General features: G+C 57.4%; 3 protein-coding genes across 6 annotated transcripts in view; 2 read left to right on the forward strand and 1 right to left on the reverse strand.

Moving 5' to 3' along the window:
- The first annotated feature begins 617 nt into the window (after window positions 1-617).
- Window positions 618-2395, forward strand: GJB1 (gap junction protein beta 1). Its single transcript, XM_071442608.1, has 2 exons — window positions 618-722; window positions 1407-2395. The coding sequence occupies exon 2, from the start codon at window positions 1419-1421 to the stop codon at window positions 2256-2258; it is 840 nt and encodes a 279-aa protein (XP_071298709.1). The 5' UTR covers window positions 618-722; window positions 1407-1418; the 3' UTR covers window positions 2259-2395.
- A 139-nt stretch (window positions 2396-2534) lies between these two features.
- On the forward strand, window positions 2535-4236 carry LOC139597345 (gap junction alpha-3 protein-like). Its single transcript, XM_071442607.1, has one exon. The coding sequence runs from the start codon at window positions 3187-3189 to the stop codon at window positions 4063-4065; it is 879 nt and encodes a 292-aa protein (XP_071298708.1). The 5' UTR covers window positions 2535-3186; the 3' UTR covers window positions 4066-4236.
- A 387-nt stretch (window positions 4237-4623) lies between these two features.
- The window catches only part of ZMYM3 (zinc finger MYM-type containing 3), a 32016-nt gene continuing 24261 nt past the window's right edge, over window positions 4624-12378 (reverse strand). For all 4 annotated transcript variants that reach the window (XM_071442616.1, XM_071442615.1, XM_071442614.1 and 1 more), the window contains 11 exons: window positions 11712-11880; window positions 11026-11141; window positions 10696-10870; window positions 9999-10145; window positions 9156-9259; window positions 8588-8756; window positions 8315-8466; window positions 7756-7870; window positions 6609-6863; window positions 6407-6524; window positions 4624-5995 (listed from right to left, as the gene is read on the reverse strand). In XM_071442616.1, the coding sequence (XP_071298717.1) occupies window positions 5797-5995; window positions 6407-6524; window positions 6609-6863; window positions 7756-7870; window positions 8315-8466; window positions 8588-8756; window positions 9156-9259; window positions 9999-10145; window positions 10696-10870; window positions 11026-11141; window positions 11712-11880 (1719 nt within the window). In that variant the 3' untranslated portion in view covers window positions 4624-5796. The remainder of the gene's footprint in view (window positions 5996-6406; window positions 6525-6608; window positions 6864-7755; window positions 7871-8314; window positions 8467-8587; window positions 8757-9155; window positions 9260-9998; window positions 10146-10695; window positions 10871-11025; window positions 11142-11711; window positions 11881-12378) is intronic.

The raw sequence follows: 12378 nt of genomic DNA on the forward strand, positions 1-12378 counted from the left end.
GGATTGTTGTCCCCAGCCGCATGTCCGAGCAGTAGGACACCGTCGGTGAGTCCCTCTCGGGGGAGGAGCGCAGCCCCAGCGCACAGCAGCTTCTCTCCGCCGCCCTTTCTCCCACGTCTCCGACGGCACGCGTGGGGCAGCTCCGGTGCCCTCACAGACGCTGCTGCTGGCACCAGAGCCTTGAGGGGATGGCAGGACCCAGTGCCACCCTGCCCCGCGGCAGCTCAGTGCAGACCCCTGCTCCAGCGCCCTGTTGCCGTCCATGCGGGATGGGCACGCTCGGCCATGCTTCCTGGGCTAGGGACCTCCGGACACGCTGGGTGGCCTGTCCGGCCCGGCGATGTCTGTCTGTGGCGTGGGTCCCGCCGGGCAGAGCCACGAGCAGCCCGCGGGTGGCGGGGCCGTGTCCGGGGTCGGTGCGGGGCGTGGTGGGGAGGTGGGAGTGGGTGCAGGGCCGAGCAGCGGGAATGCAGCACACAGGCACTTTGTTTGGCCAGGGTGGGCGGAAGTCAGGGCGTTAGATCTGAATGCTAAAGTGTGTTGTTCATGGGCCGATAAAGGCCCCATTGTATGCAAATAGTTTATAAAGCAGCATATGACTTCCAGTGCAGGGCAGTGGCAGAGAGAGACGAGGGCAGGCGGAGCAGAGCTCTCCTGCGGGAGGCATGAGACCTTAGAGGGGCCACTGGGGGCAGCTTGCGAGGACCTTTCCTCACCGGCAGGTACGCGTCGCTAGGATCCTCCACACTGGGGGGTGGCTGGTCCCGGCCACCCAGACTCCTGCCGGGGTGGGAAGCAGCTCCCGGGGCTGCTCAGTGTCCGTGGGGAGCTCTGGTGGGGCAGGGGTCTGGCCTGAGGGTGGGATCGCCCTGTGTTCCCCAGGCCAGGATGGCCCTGGGAGGGTGGCAGTGCAGGGCTGCACGGGGGGATTGCCCCAGCTCAGGGCTCTCTGGCCACGCTCCTGCAGATAATGGGAGGACGAAGGGAGGCACTGGTGCAGTGGAGCCCATGAAGCTCCTTGGGACCATTCCTAGCCAAAGAGCTCAGCACTGGGTACTGGGGGTCCCTGAGAAGGTGTAGGAGCTTCACCCTCATTCTCTGTGGCAGCTGTGGGTTAGAATCCCTGTGCCAGCGTGGGGTGGCAAGACTGGAGAATCTGGCACTGCTGGGGCAGCCAGTCTCCCGCCTGCTCTGGCCAAAATGCTGCCTGGAGCCGTGTCGGGAGCAGGAGCCACGCTGCCATCCTCCTGTCTGTCGATCCTGCTCTCCACCCACCACGGCTGCCACCCAGTTGCTCCCAGGTCCCTCCTGGGGCTGCTGCCACTGGAGCCCGGACCTGCTCTGCTGGCTCTCAGCCAGAGGTCCTTCCTGCTCCTAACACCATCCCTCACTGCTCTCTCCTGCAGACGTGAGAAACGATGAATTGGGCCGGGCTGTACACGGTGCTGAGCGGGGTGAACCGCCACTCCACCGCCATCGGGCGCATCTGGCTCTCTGTCATCTTCATCTTCCGGATAATGGTGTTAGTGGTGGCAGCCGAGAGCGTTTGGGGGGATGAGAAATCCGCCTTCACCTGCAACACCCAGCAGCCTGGCTGCAACAGCGTCTGCTATGACCACTTCTTCCCCATCTCCCACATCCGCCTGTGGGCGCTGCAGCTCATCCTCGTCACCACGCCAGCCCTTCTCGTGGCCATGCACGTGGCCTACCAGCAGCACCAGGAGAAGAAGCTGCTGGTGATGACCGGGCACGCGGATGCCAAGCACATGGAAGAGGTCAAGAAGCACAAGATGCGCATAGCGGGATCGCTGTGGTGGACATACGTCTGCAGCGTGGTCTTCAGGCTGCTCTTCGAGGCCGTGTTCATGTACATCTTCTACATGCTCTACCCAGGCTACCAGATGATGCGGCTGGTAAAGTGCGAGGCTTACCCCTGCCCCAACACTGTCGACTGCTTCATCTCCCGGCCCACTGAGAAGACCATCTTCACTGTCTTCATGCTGGTCACCTCCAGTGTCTGCATCATCCTCAACATGGCAGAGCTGGTCTACCTGGTGGTGCGGGCCTGTGCCCGCCGAAGCCAGCACCACTCCAACCCCTCGTCGGCGAAGGGCTCCTTCTACGGGCACAAGCATTCCTCTGAGTACAAGCAGAACGAGATCAACCAGCTGCTGACAGAGCAGGACGGTTCCCTCAAGGACATGCTGCGCCGCAACTCTGGGCTGCAGGAGAAGGGTGACCGCTGCTCTGCCTGCTAGGGGCAGGGGCCGCTGGCCCCACAGTCACCCCATGGGCCTGTTACTGTCCCTGTCCCAAGGATGGCATCCCTCAGGCATGAGTGTGGCTCTCCTAGATGGCCAGGAGGGCATCTTGGGCCATTAAATCTCCATTCTCAGGTGCTGCCTCCCTCCTTTCTGCTCTGGCTGTGATATGCTGGGAGCTGGGGTGCCAGTGTGGGGTGTCCATCCCTGCACCCAAGCCCTGGTGGGTGCCACGAGGGGCTGTGGGGGCTGCAGTGCCAGGGCTGAGCTGGGGCTGTGGCTGTGTTGCCCTGACAGCCAGCAGCGGCCAGTGACCCCTGGGTGGCATTGATCAGTGTCCAAGGGCTTGCACTCCCCCAGCACCAGCCCCTGCAGCCCCGAATATAATTAGAAAAGTGCCCAGACCAAAAATAGAGGGAAAAAGTTTCCCCAGTGGCTGTTTGATGTGCCAGTCACAATGAAAGCCAATGGGGCACGCAGCTGCCTCATGCCCCAATAACCCCATGCTTGCTGTTGGGTGACCGGATAGACAGAGCAGGCAGACCTGTCTGCACCCCACAGAGGAGCTGGGGACCGGCTGGGAAGGGGCCTCGCAGCATCCCCCATCACCCCCGTGACAGGAGGGGACGGCACAGGAGCACCGGGCTCTGCCCTACGCACCGTCTACGGTGAGAGGTCCCCATGCTGCCACCGCGGTTGTTGCCCACGGTGCTCCCAGCTCTCTGCTGGAGGCCTTTGCTCCCCTTGATCTCCTTGTGGCAGGTTAGGGGGTCCCCTGGGATGCAGGATGGGGACACTCCAAGGACAGCCTTGAGCTGGGTCTTGTGTACACCTCCTTGGCCAGGGAGTGGGGCGGCGTTTTGGTGGGTTGTGGGGTGGCTGTGTCTGGAGGGTGGCTGTCTTGCAGGGCACCACAGCACGTGCCATGGGGGACTGGAGCCTGCTGGGCCGGCTGCTGGAGAATGCCCAGGAGCACTCCACGGTGGTGGGGAAGGTCTGGCTCACCGTCCTCTTCGTCTTCCGCATCCTGGTGCTGGGGGCAGCCGCGGAGCGGGTCTGGGGTGACGAGCTGTCTGGCTTCTCCTGTGACACACAGCAGCCCGGCTGCCAAAATGCCTGCTATGACAGCACCTTCCCCATCTCCCACCTCCGTTTCTGGGTGCTGCAGATCATCTTTGTCTCCACCCCCAGCCTCGTGTATCTGGGGCACATCCTGCACCTGGTGCATCTGGAGGAGAAGGCACAGCAGCAAACGGCAGCACGGGCCGGCAGCGGGGCGAGGCGGCAGCGCCCCAGGCAGCCCCAGCTCCCTGCAGGGAACACGAGGGCACGGGTGTGCATGCGGGGGGCCATCCTGAGGACCTACATCTGCAACATTGTCTTCAAGGCTCTCCTGGAAGTGGGCTTCATTGTGGGCCAGTACGCCTTGTATGGGTTCCAGCTGAAGCCCCTCTACACCTGCAGCCGCTGGCCCTGCCCCAACACAGTCAACTGCTACATCTCCCGGCCCACTGAGAAGACCATCTTCATCCTCTTCATGCTGGGGGTGGCCTGCGTGTCCCTGCTGCTCAACCTGGTGGAGATCTACCACCTGGGTCTCACCAAGTGCCGTCGAGGGCCAGGCCCCAAGTCCCGCATCCTGACCGCTCCTGGTGGGCCTGTAGGGCCTGGCAGCACCTATGTCACTCTGCCCAGGGGTGGCAGTCCCCCCCATGGCCTGGCACCGCTGAAGAAGGCAGGTGCATGGCTCGGGGTGGCTGGTGGGTCCCACAGGGACATGCGAGCAGCAGACCTGGCAGTGTAAACGTGGCCTGCTGGGATGGTCAGGGATGGGCAATGTGTGGGTGGGTGGTCACAGTGGTGATTGTGTGTCCAGTCTCCGCCAGGCCCAAGGCATGGAGGGCTGGGAACAGCCTTGGGGACACTACTCAGCTGCTCCTGGCACTCCTGGGAGCAGCAGAGCTGAGAGTAGAGCTTGGAAGGGGGAGAAAATAAACACTTACTGCACCTCACTTGAGTCCTGCTCTGCTCACAGGAACTGTGGCATTGCTCTCCAGCTGCTCCATCCTACGGACACACTGCATGGCCAGGGCAGGGCCACTGCTGGCTTGGGTGGGGCTGCTGCACTGTGGGCCGAGGGCAGGGCAGGGACAGGCAGGGCATGCCATGCTGGCACCAGTGGGCACTGGGGCAGAGGCCATCAGCACATTGCAGAGCTGGCAGGACAGCAGGGCCCAGGCAAGGTAGGAAGTGCAGGGAGCACAGGCTGGGATGGACAGGAGCAAGGTGCACAGCAGCACAGGGACACTGGCTCTGTTCTACAATGCTCACCCTGCCCACGGGGAAAAACCAGGGGCTGCCAAAGTTTTCCACATCTTTATTTGAAATGAATGGTTTCCAGAGACACAGGGTTAGTCCTACTGCCCTGGCATCACTACAACAAGACTGGTGAGCAGCTCACTCTCCACATGGACACAGAGAACAGATGGCCCCAGGCCAGGGCCCAGAACAATATATACAGGCTCAACAGGAGACCCATGTACAGCTCAAGAAAACCAACCAGAACACGAGAAGGGGCAGGAGGCAGCACAGAGTGGCACAGCTGGAGCCAGACTTACCCTGGGCAGGGTGGTGGCAGCCTGTGGCTGTGGGAGGGAGGGGGAGGCTAGGCAGGGCTCCCTGCTTCTGCCAGCAAATGCCTGGGCCCCTGGCTGGAGCAGAGGTTTCCACTGATGGCACCTTGCACAGGGGAGGGTCCTTACACCAAGACAGGGAACAGCGGGGAGAGAGGGGCAGCACTAGTACAGACCCATCTCCATCAGTTTCCAGCAAACTCAGAAAACATTGACCAAAGAGAGGTAGGCATCCTGGTGGCACACAAGGGAGGTATCCCTGTGGCAAGGCCAGATCTCTGCCCACAAATTCCAGTGCAAGCTCCATCCACTTCCTGCAACCAACCCAAATCTCTCTTACCCCAGGATAAAAGTTCTCCCCCTGACCCAACAGCTCTCAGGCTGCCTGTGGCCCATGCCCACTGGCTTGAAAAGACAATCCTGCCCCAGCAGCAGAGCTACTGTTCCTGCCTTGATACCTCAAGCCTTGTGAGGGAATGCTAAAGGAAGAGGGAAGTAAAAGCTTTGGGGGCCACTGGTCCAATGGGGCAATGTGTTTTGTGCAATTCCCGCCCTGGGGCATGGGGAGAGAGGGGTAGTGGCAGGCCTGGGGGGAGGGGAGGGGAGGGCTGGGCAAGGGGAGCTGCACCAGGGACTCTGCCACTCCTGTGCCATGGGAACAGACCCTGGGGAAGATGGCTCACCCAGCAGCCAAAACTGGAGACAGAGCTGAGTGTGGGGGCCACGTACGTAGGGGATGCCTGTAATGAGCAGGATGGGAGGTCCAAGTCTGGTAATGATGCAGGGACAGCACTGCTGCAGCACCATCCCTTCCTATACTGCATGGCCCCTGCCCTGCAATGGGAAGCAGCAAGATGAGGTGTCCAGGGCTGGAGTGCAGCCAGTCCAGCAGCACCTCTGCCTTAGTCCACGTCGTCCTCCAGGCTGCTGAGGCGGCTGTGCTCCTCGTAGATCTCCCTGACGGCCAGGATGCGGTTCAGCATGCTCTCCAGCATGCTGCGGTCCATGGGGATCACCGAGTACCAGAGCGGGGACTCGGCGATGCACGAGCGCTCGGGCTGCAGGTAGAACACGTCGCTGCGGTTCCGCAGGCTCTCGGGACTGTGGAGAGACAGCAGGGTGAGACCTGGGCTGCCAGCTGCCTGCAGGGGCTCAGACAGCCTGGCCTGATGTGTTTAGCAAGGGGTGTTCACAGCTCACCACAGCCTCTCATCATTTGGTAGGGTAAGGACACAAACTCAGCCTACAGCTCCTTGTTCAAGGCCAAAACCCCCAACCACCCAAGCACTGGACTCCTACTGCACATTCCTGCCAGTCTGGAGAAGGGCAGGAAGTGGAAGAGGCCAGAGAGAAGCATTCTCTCAAACTTGGTCTAGTGAAGCAGCACAGAGCCTGGGCAAGACTGCATGCTCTGTACAAATGTCTGGAGAGCAGCAGTCACTCCACAGGGTTCCATCAAAACTAAAAAGTGGCCCCAAGTGGCACATGCCTCTTCTCCAGAGAAAGCCTCACCATTTGGAGAGATAAAACTCATAAAACTTGACTGGGCATCGGAGGGGATTCATCCTGTTCTCCCGCTGCTCCAGCATCGGTACCTCCTCCTCACGCTTCCGTTTTCCAGAGCCACCATCTGCAGACAGGGAGAGAGCTGGATCATGGCTGGGTCCTGATGGGGGATGCAGGGGGAGGAACAGAGATGTTCCCCCAGACCCACCTCGGCTTTTCTTCTGCTTGGCAGGAGCGTAGTAGCGGATGCTCACCACCTTGGTCATGCCACGGGCTGTGGTGCACTTGCGGGACTGGCGCACCACGTTGGTGAAGGAGAGCTGCATGTGCTCCTCTGCTGTCTGCAGCCCAAAGAACTTGGTGTTGAAGAACATGAGAGTGTTGAGAAGCACAAAGGGTGAGTAAACACCCAGCTGTTTGCACTCCCAGAGGTGCTCCTCCTCGACACGGGAGAAAACTGTGTCTGCAACACACAGAGGGAGAACCAGGTCACATCAGCAGTGGCTTTGGGGCAATCCCTTCACCCTGCCTCTGCAAGCTCACTGCAAAACAGAGTGATGCTTCACAGCATCTCTTTTTCCACAAGGTTTTTTCTCCTGAGCCATGAGCAGAGCTAGAGCTCTGCCCAGCCATAAGCCTCCCCAGATCACAGCCAAACCCCAGGTGAGAACCCAAATCAATCCTAACTGCTCATCACTACAGATGGCCAAAAAGTGAACTCCAGGTCAGTGCTCCACCACCCTCGGTGAGTGATTAGGGAAAAGCAGCAGGCAGGAGAGATCTGGCCAGCTCCTACCTAGATACACAGGTCTGGAGTCAAATGGCTCTGCCTGGGATAGCCAATCTGCAGAGATGAGGCTGGATCTATGAAATAACTACTGACAAGACACAGCAGGGAAGGCAGCCCAGATCACAGCAACAAGAAAAGCCTCTGCAGAGCTCTAGGTTAGCCTATTCACAAGGCAGCAGCACAGCAACCTTGGCCAAGGCCTAGCATCATGTGCAGGGCTTATCCATGTGTTGGGAATGCAAACACATGCACCAGTGTGCCTCCTGGCTTGGCATTCTCCTTGCCAAAGCTGGAGACATCACTGTGAAGTGTTGTAAAGATTCAAATTGTCCCAGGATACAAAGTGCTCTGCTCCCAGCTACCCTGACTGTGGGCAACAGAAGCAGCTGAAGCATAAACCATGCTGGCTCTGCACTTGGTTTGGGTCAGTATGACCTCAACACACAGCAGGACTGTGCTGCCTATGCCAAGGTTGAAGCTGGGGGAGCACAATCAGGCCAGAGGATCCAAGGCTACAAGCACAAACTGGATTTATGGGGACTGAAGGTACTCTGAAGACACGTACTATTTGGTAAGATTGTGGGTTGCCAACCACTCAGAGATTTGTTCAGCTCCTGCACGAAGGTCAGGTAGTAAAGGTCTGTAAATATATTCACCATACGATTGTTCTCGAGCAGGTACTAGAAAGGACAGAACACACAGTCAAGAGAAACACAGCAGCACCTGGAATGCAAACCCTCCCCAGAGAGCCCAGGGCACATATGCAGAGCACCCCTCCTTGCACCACCAGAGCTGCTGGGCAGACACAGAGAGCTGCAAAGAAAACCCTGGGGCACGACAAAGCAGACTTAGTGCTGAAGAAGGGCCTGAGTCTGGGGAGATGCCCCAGCCCCTCCTCAGAGATGTGCAAGAAGGGTACAAGGCTGGGGAATGGATGCCACCCTATTCTCAGCTTGGGAACAAAGACTAAACCAGGTGGGATGCTGTCCTGGGCTGAGGCACTAAAGGAGAGTCCAGCCAGCCTCTCTGGGTCCCCAGAAGGCAGAATGAAGGGTACAAGCTCCCCTCACCAGATCTGAGTCCCAGTCTGGCTGTAGAGGATGGGGGCAACAGGCCTCCCTCACCTGCTGGATGCCAAGGCAGAGGTAATAGATGCTGTCTGGTTCATAGCGCTCCCCGTTGGGCCGCGTTATCTCCTTGACAAACTGTGCCAGGCCGTAGTTGAGCTCAGCTGCTGAGCAGGCTAAGATGTCTTCCTTGATCCTCATGGGCTTGGCTGCAGAGACAAGCACATCAGCCTCAGACAACAGCCTACAAGATCAGGAATACCTCAACACCCCAAGGTGCAGCTTCTGGGAGGTTTCTGCCACTGCACTGCATCCAGACAAGGCACTTACGGCCAAAACGTAGCTCCTCTCCCTTGCTGGTTTCTCCCCCTGCATACTTGGCTTGTACCCAGGACTTCCAGGCATTCACACCATACGAGTAGTTGAGCACTGTACAGCTGGGCTGGCTGCTCATCGAGTCCCGGGAACAGCTTTCAGAGAGCACCAGGCGCTTCTGCCCCTGCAGAGAGGTGTTTGTGAGACTGGGCACCCACCTGGGACAGGTGCAGGACTCCTGGCCACCCTCACACCTGCTGACTGCCAGCTCCCTACAGTGTGCCATGGCAGCAGGCACCCTTCTGCTGGCAGCCAAGCCAACAAAGCTCATTAGTTACGAGGGTCATAGGCACAAAAGAGACCAGCTGTCACATGACTTGTAGCATTCAAAGCTCCTCCGAAGTGACAAGCAAGTATTTTCATTCAAGGAGTGGCCTGCAGGCCAACCATGCCCTGAAAGGAGAGGGCACAACCTCCCCAGCACACCACAGACTCTGGTACAGTTCACCTCCTACATCCCAGGTGGCAGCTCCCACTGCAAACCCAAAGGGCTTTAAGCAGGCAGTACCCACAGAGAACTCACCTTCCGCACAGCTCGAGGCAGATCTTGCTCTGTGGACACATCATCTGGTCCCACCAGCCCACAGTCAAAGAGGAAATCCACACTGGGGTTGATGTCCAGAGGGTCTGAAAGGAAACACAGGCAGAAGGGCTCAGCTGAGACTTCTCATCCTGCCCCCTGTGCTGGCCTGATTTTTACAGCAAAATGAAGAGGGAACACTTCACATCCTCTACAACTGCCTGGCATGAACTTTTAGCCACAGCCCAACAAAGGAAATAAGGCTCTGGCAGACAATGATAAAATTTCTCAGAATAACCAGAACCCCACATTTTCATCTCTGACAGTTTTTTGTTTATTTTTTAAACTTGAGGAACATTCCTCGTTCCCTGGTTCCAGGCCAGTACTGTGGACAGTCTGCCACAGGCAGCTCAATTCTGTTTGCTGCTAGCATCCTGCCTCAGCATTGCTGTGCTCCTGCAAGTCCCTGCCTCTTCTTCCACCTTCTGTAAACAGACACTCAGCAATTCTGCCATTTCTCAGGATGCCATGCCTTGTCCAGGTTTCTCATCTAGCTGGATCCTCTGGAATCATCACTCATAAACACACCTGTACTGCTGCCCTGCTCTTTGTGCTGTTAAAATCAGCTTCTCATTCCCCCTTCTCTGGGTCTAAACTTACAACAGGTAAGTTTAGTCTGGACAAACACTCCTTCAGAAGTGTTGGTCCCCCCACCCCTGCTGCAAGCAGTCACTGCAGGGCTCTCACACCAGGTCAGTCAGAGGGCACAGGGAGGTGAGTGCACACAGCTGAGGGCAGTGGGAGGCCCCTCAGCAGCCCTGCACACCTGTATCCCCCAGCTCTTACTCTTAGGGAAGTCAGCCTCCAGGTCCTGGCCCGGCTCATCGAGGACATTTGCCATCTTGACAGCCATAGCCAACACATCGTCCCGTGCTGGTCCAAACAGGTCACAGTCCTCCAGGAGACCCTCTGCACTCTGGTTACTCACCAGGTCTGAAAGGAAAAAGTTGATCAGAAACGAAACTTTCTTGAAAACATTTTGTCTGTTTTCCCTGTGATAACTGGAAAACGAAGTCAGGATCCCTGTGCTCAGAGCAGCCCCACTACACTTGAGCTGTCCAGCTTTCCCTGGACAGCAAAACATTGGAAATTTGTTGTCTCCCCAGCAACAACCCCCATCACTGCCATTTATAGGAATGCAGCCCCCAAGTAAAAAAATCTGCAAGAGCAGGGCTGGATGTAGCTACCTTTTGTAGTATGGAAGCTGCTTTAGGGAAGAATCTGAACTGCCACCTGAATAAATAGAGAGCTGCACCTGTCCACAAGACTGGCATCCCCAAAAGGGACAGTGGCAGACACTGATCCCTGCTGCAGCTCTTCCCTTCTGGTACCTCCTCAGTAGAAGTTAAGGACTTGCTCTTCCCTGCTTCCTTTCCAAAGGCTTTGGGAAAGCCACAATCCCAGCAGGTGTTCTAGCTCCAAGAGCTGGCAAACCCCCCTTGATCCCAGCTGTTGGACCAGACCAAGCCATGACAGAACCTACCACACAGGTCTGAGGAGGCTTTGTCCAGTTCCTCAGCCTCTGCAATCATCTCAGCCATGGCCAGGATGTCAGCCTCTAGGGGATTGGAGGGGATCTTCACCTTCAGTTCCTCAATGGTCTCCACAATCTTCTCTGTGCTCTCCAGTGTGGTGGGCAGGAACATTGGCACAGGCACCTGTGGACAGCAGCACATCAGGCAGGAAACTGACACTCAGTAGACTGACACAAAAGCAGAGGCAGGAGAAGAGTATGAACAGAGAAGCAGGGAGGCTTGAGCAAGGCAGGATCACAAGAGCAGCAGAACACGGGCAGGTGAAGCGTGTTGCTTACCGGGACAGGCATGGAGAAAGGCACAGGTACTTTCTGGCAGTACATATGCATAGGCACAGGCACGAAGATCGGGACGGGGATTGGCAACACAACCAGCTGGGGCTTCCAGTCAGCCTCTGACAAGAGCAAAAATACATCAGTGACCTTAATCCCTGAAGTTCCTCCACCCAGCTCTGCTGCATGCTGCCATGCCCCCAGCCATCCAGCACCACAGCCCTTCCAGCCACCAGCTCCTAGGACTCAGGGGCAGAGCTGCAACAGCAGCAAGTCAAAGTCAGCAACAAGAGAGGCTTGCCTTAGCCAGAAGTACAAATCCTGCTCTTACATAGCCTTGCTAAGAGGTCTAGTCGCCTTGCATATGCTGCACACCACACACATGCCCAACAGGAACTAGAGTTTAGCAGACAGCCCTCAGACAAGCTAATGACCTCCAGAGGAACAGGAGCTGTCCCACAAGAAGTAGGATCATGCTATAGAGTTTTCTATATCTCTCCTTTTGCTGGTGATGGAAATGGTGATGGAAAACCCTGTCATGTGTGCCCTGCACCTGCCCAGAGACTTCTCAGCACGGTGCCAAACACCCAGCCCACTCTGTGCAGCATTTCAGGCTGGATTCACAGTTAGTCTGCAGCACTTGCCTTTCCAAAATGCCCCTGTAATTCTACAGTTAAGTCTTGCTTTCCTACCTGTCTGACATCCTTTGGACTTCATTTCAAACTTGCAGGAGACACCCCGGTTCTGCATCAGGGGTTTACACATGGCAGCTTTGTTTTTCCGAGGGGTGGCTGGAACCAGAGGTGGGGCGGGAGGTGGCACAGCTGGAGAGGTTTGGGCTGAGGAGGCCTTTGCTGACAGCTGGGGAAATGCAGAAAGCAGGAGGTTGGTGTCCACCTAAGGCAGCACAATCTCTTCCCTACTACAGGTGCAGATGAAATGACTCCCAAAGCACCTCCTGGAGCCTGGCAGTCCCCAACACATGGACACTCCCATGGTCAGGCCGTGATGAAGGACAGCCAAGCTGTTCCTGGCAGGCAGCAAGCCTGTGTGCTGCCTCTGCTGTGCTAGGAGTCCAGCCATGGTGGCTCCTGTCCCATGGGGTAGAGGGGAACAGTGGGACAGCAATTATACCCAGGCACAAGAAAGCAATGTGCAAAGAGGAGCCAGTGCCACAGTGTCAAGATATTCATCAGTGATTCCTGGGGAACACTTATTCTTCCCCCTTGCAGGAGATATGTTGATGCTGCCTTCCTAGGAGCTCTTTTCATCTCCCACTACCCAGACATCTCAAAATGCATTGTTTTGTAAGAATGAAATCTCCCTGAGCAATGGCAGAACTGTCCTCTCTTTGGGGAC

The sequence above is a fragment of the Agelaius tricolor genome, unplaced genomic scaffold (assembly GCF_023055355.1).
Source record: "Agelaius tricolor isolate 1412-34295 unplaced genomic scaffold, bAgeTri1.0.p SCAF_17, whole genome shotgun sequence".
NCBI classification, from domain to species: domain Eukaryota; kingdom Metazoa; phylum Chordata; class Aves; order Passeriformes; family Icteridae; genus Agelaius; species Agelaius tricolor.

Bases quoted from the DNA above. Each gene is read 5' to 3' on its own strand.
- GJB1 (XM_071442608.1), top strand. From the start codon at position 1,419: ATGAATTGGGCCGGGCTGTACACGGTGCTGAGCGGGGTGAACCGCCAC.
- LOC139597345 (XM_071442607.1), top strand. From the start codon at position 3,187: ATGGGGGACTGGAGCCTGCTGGGCCGGCTGCTGGAGAATGCCCAGGAG.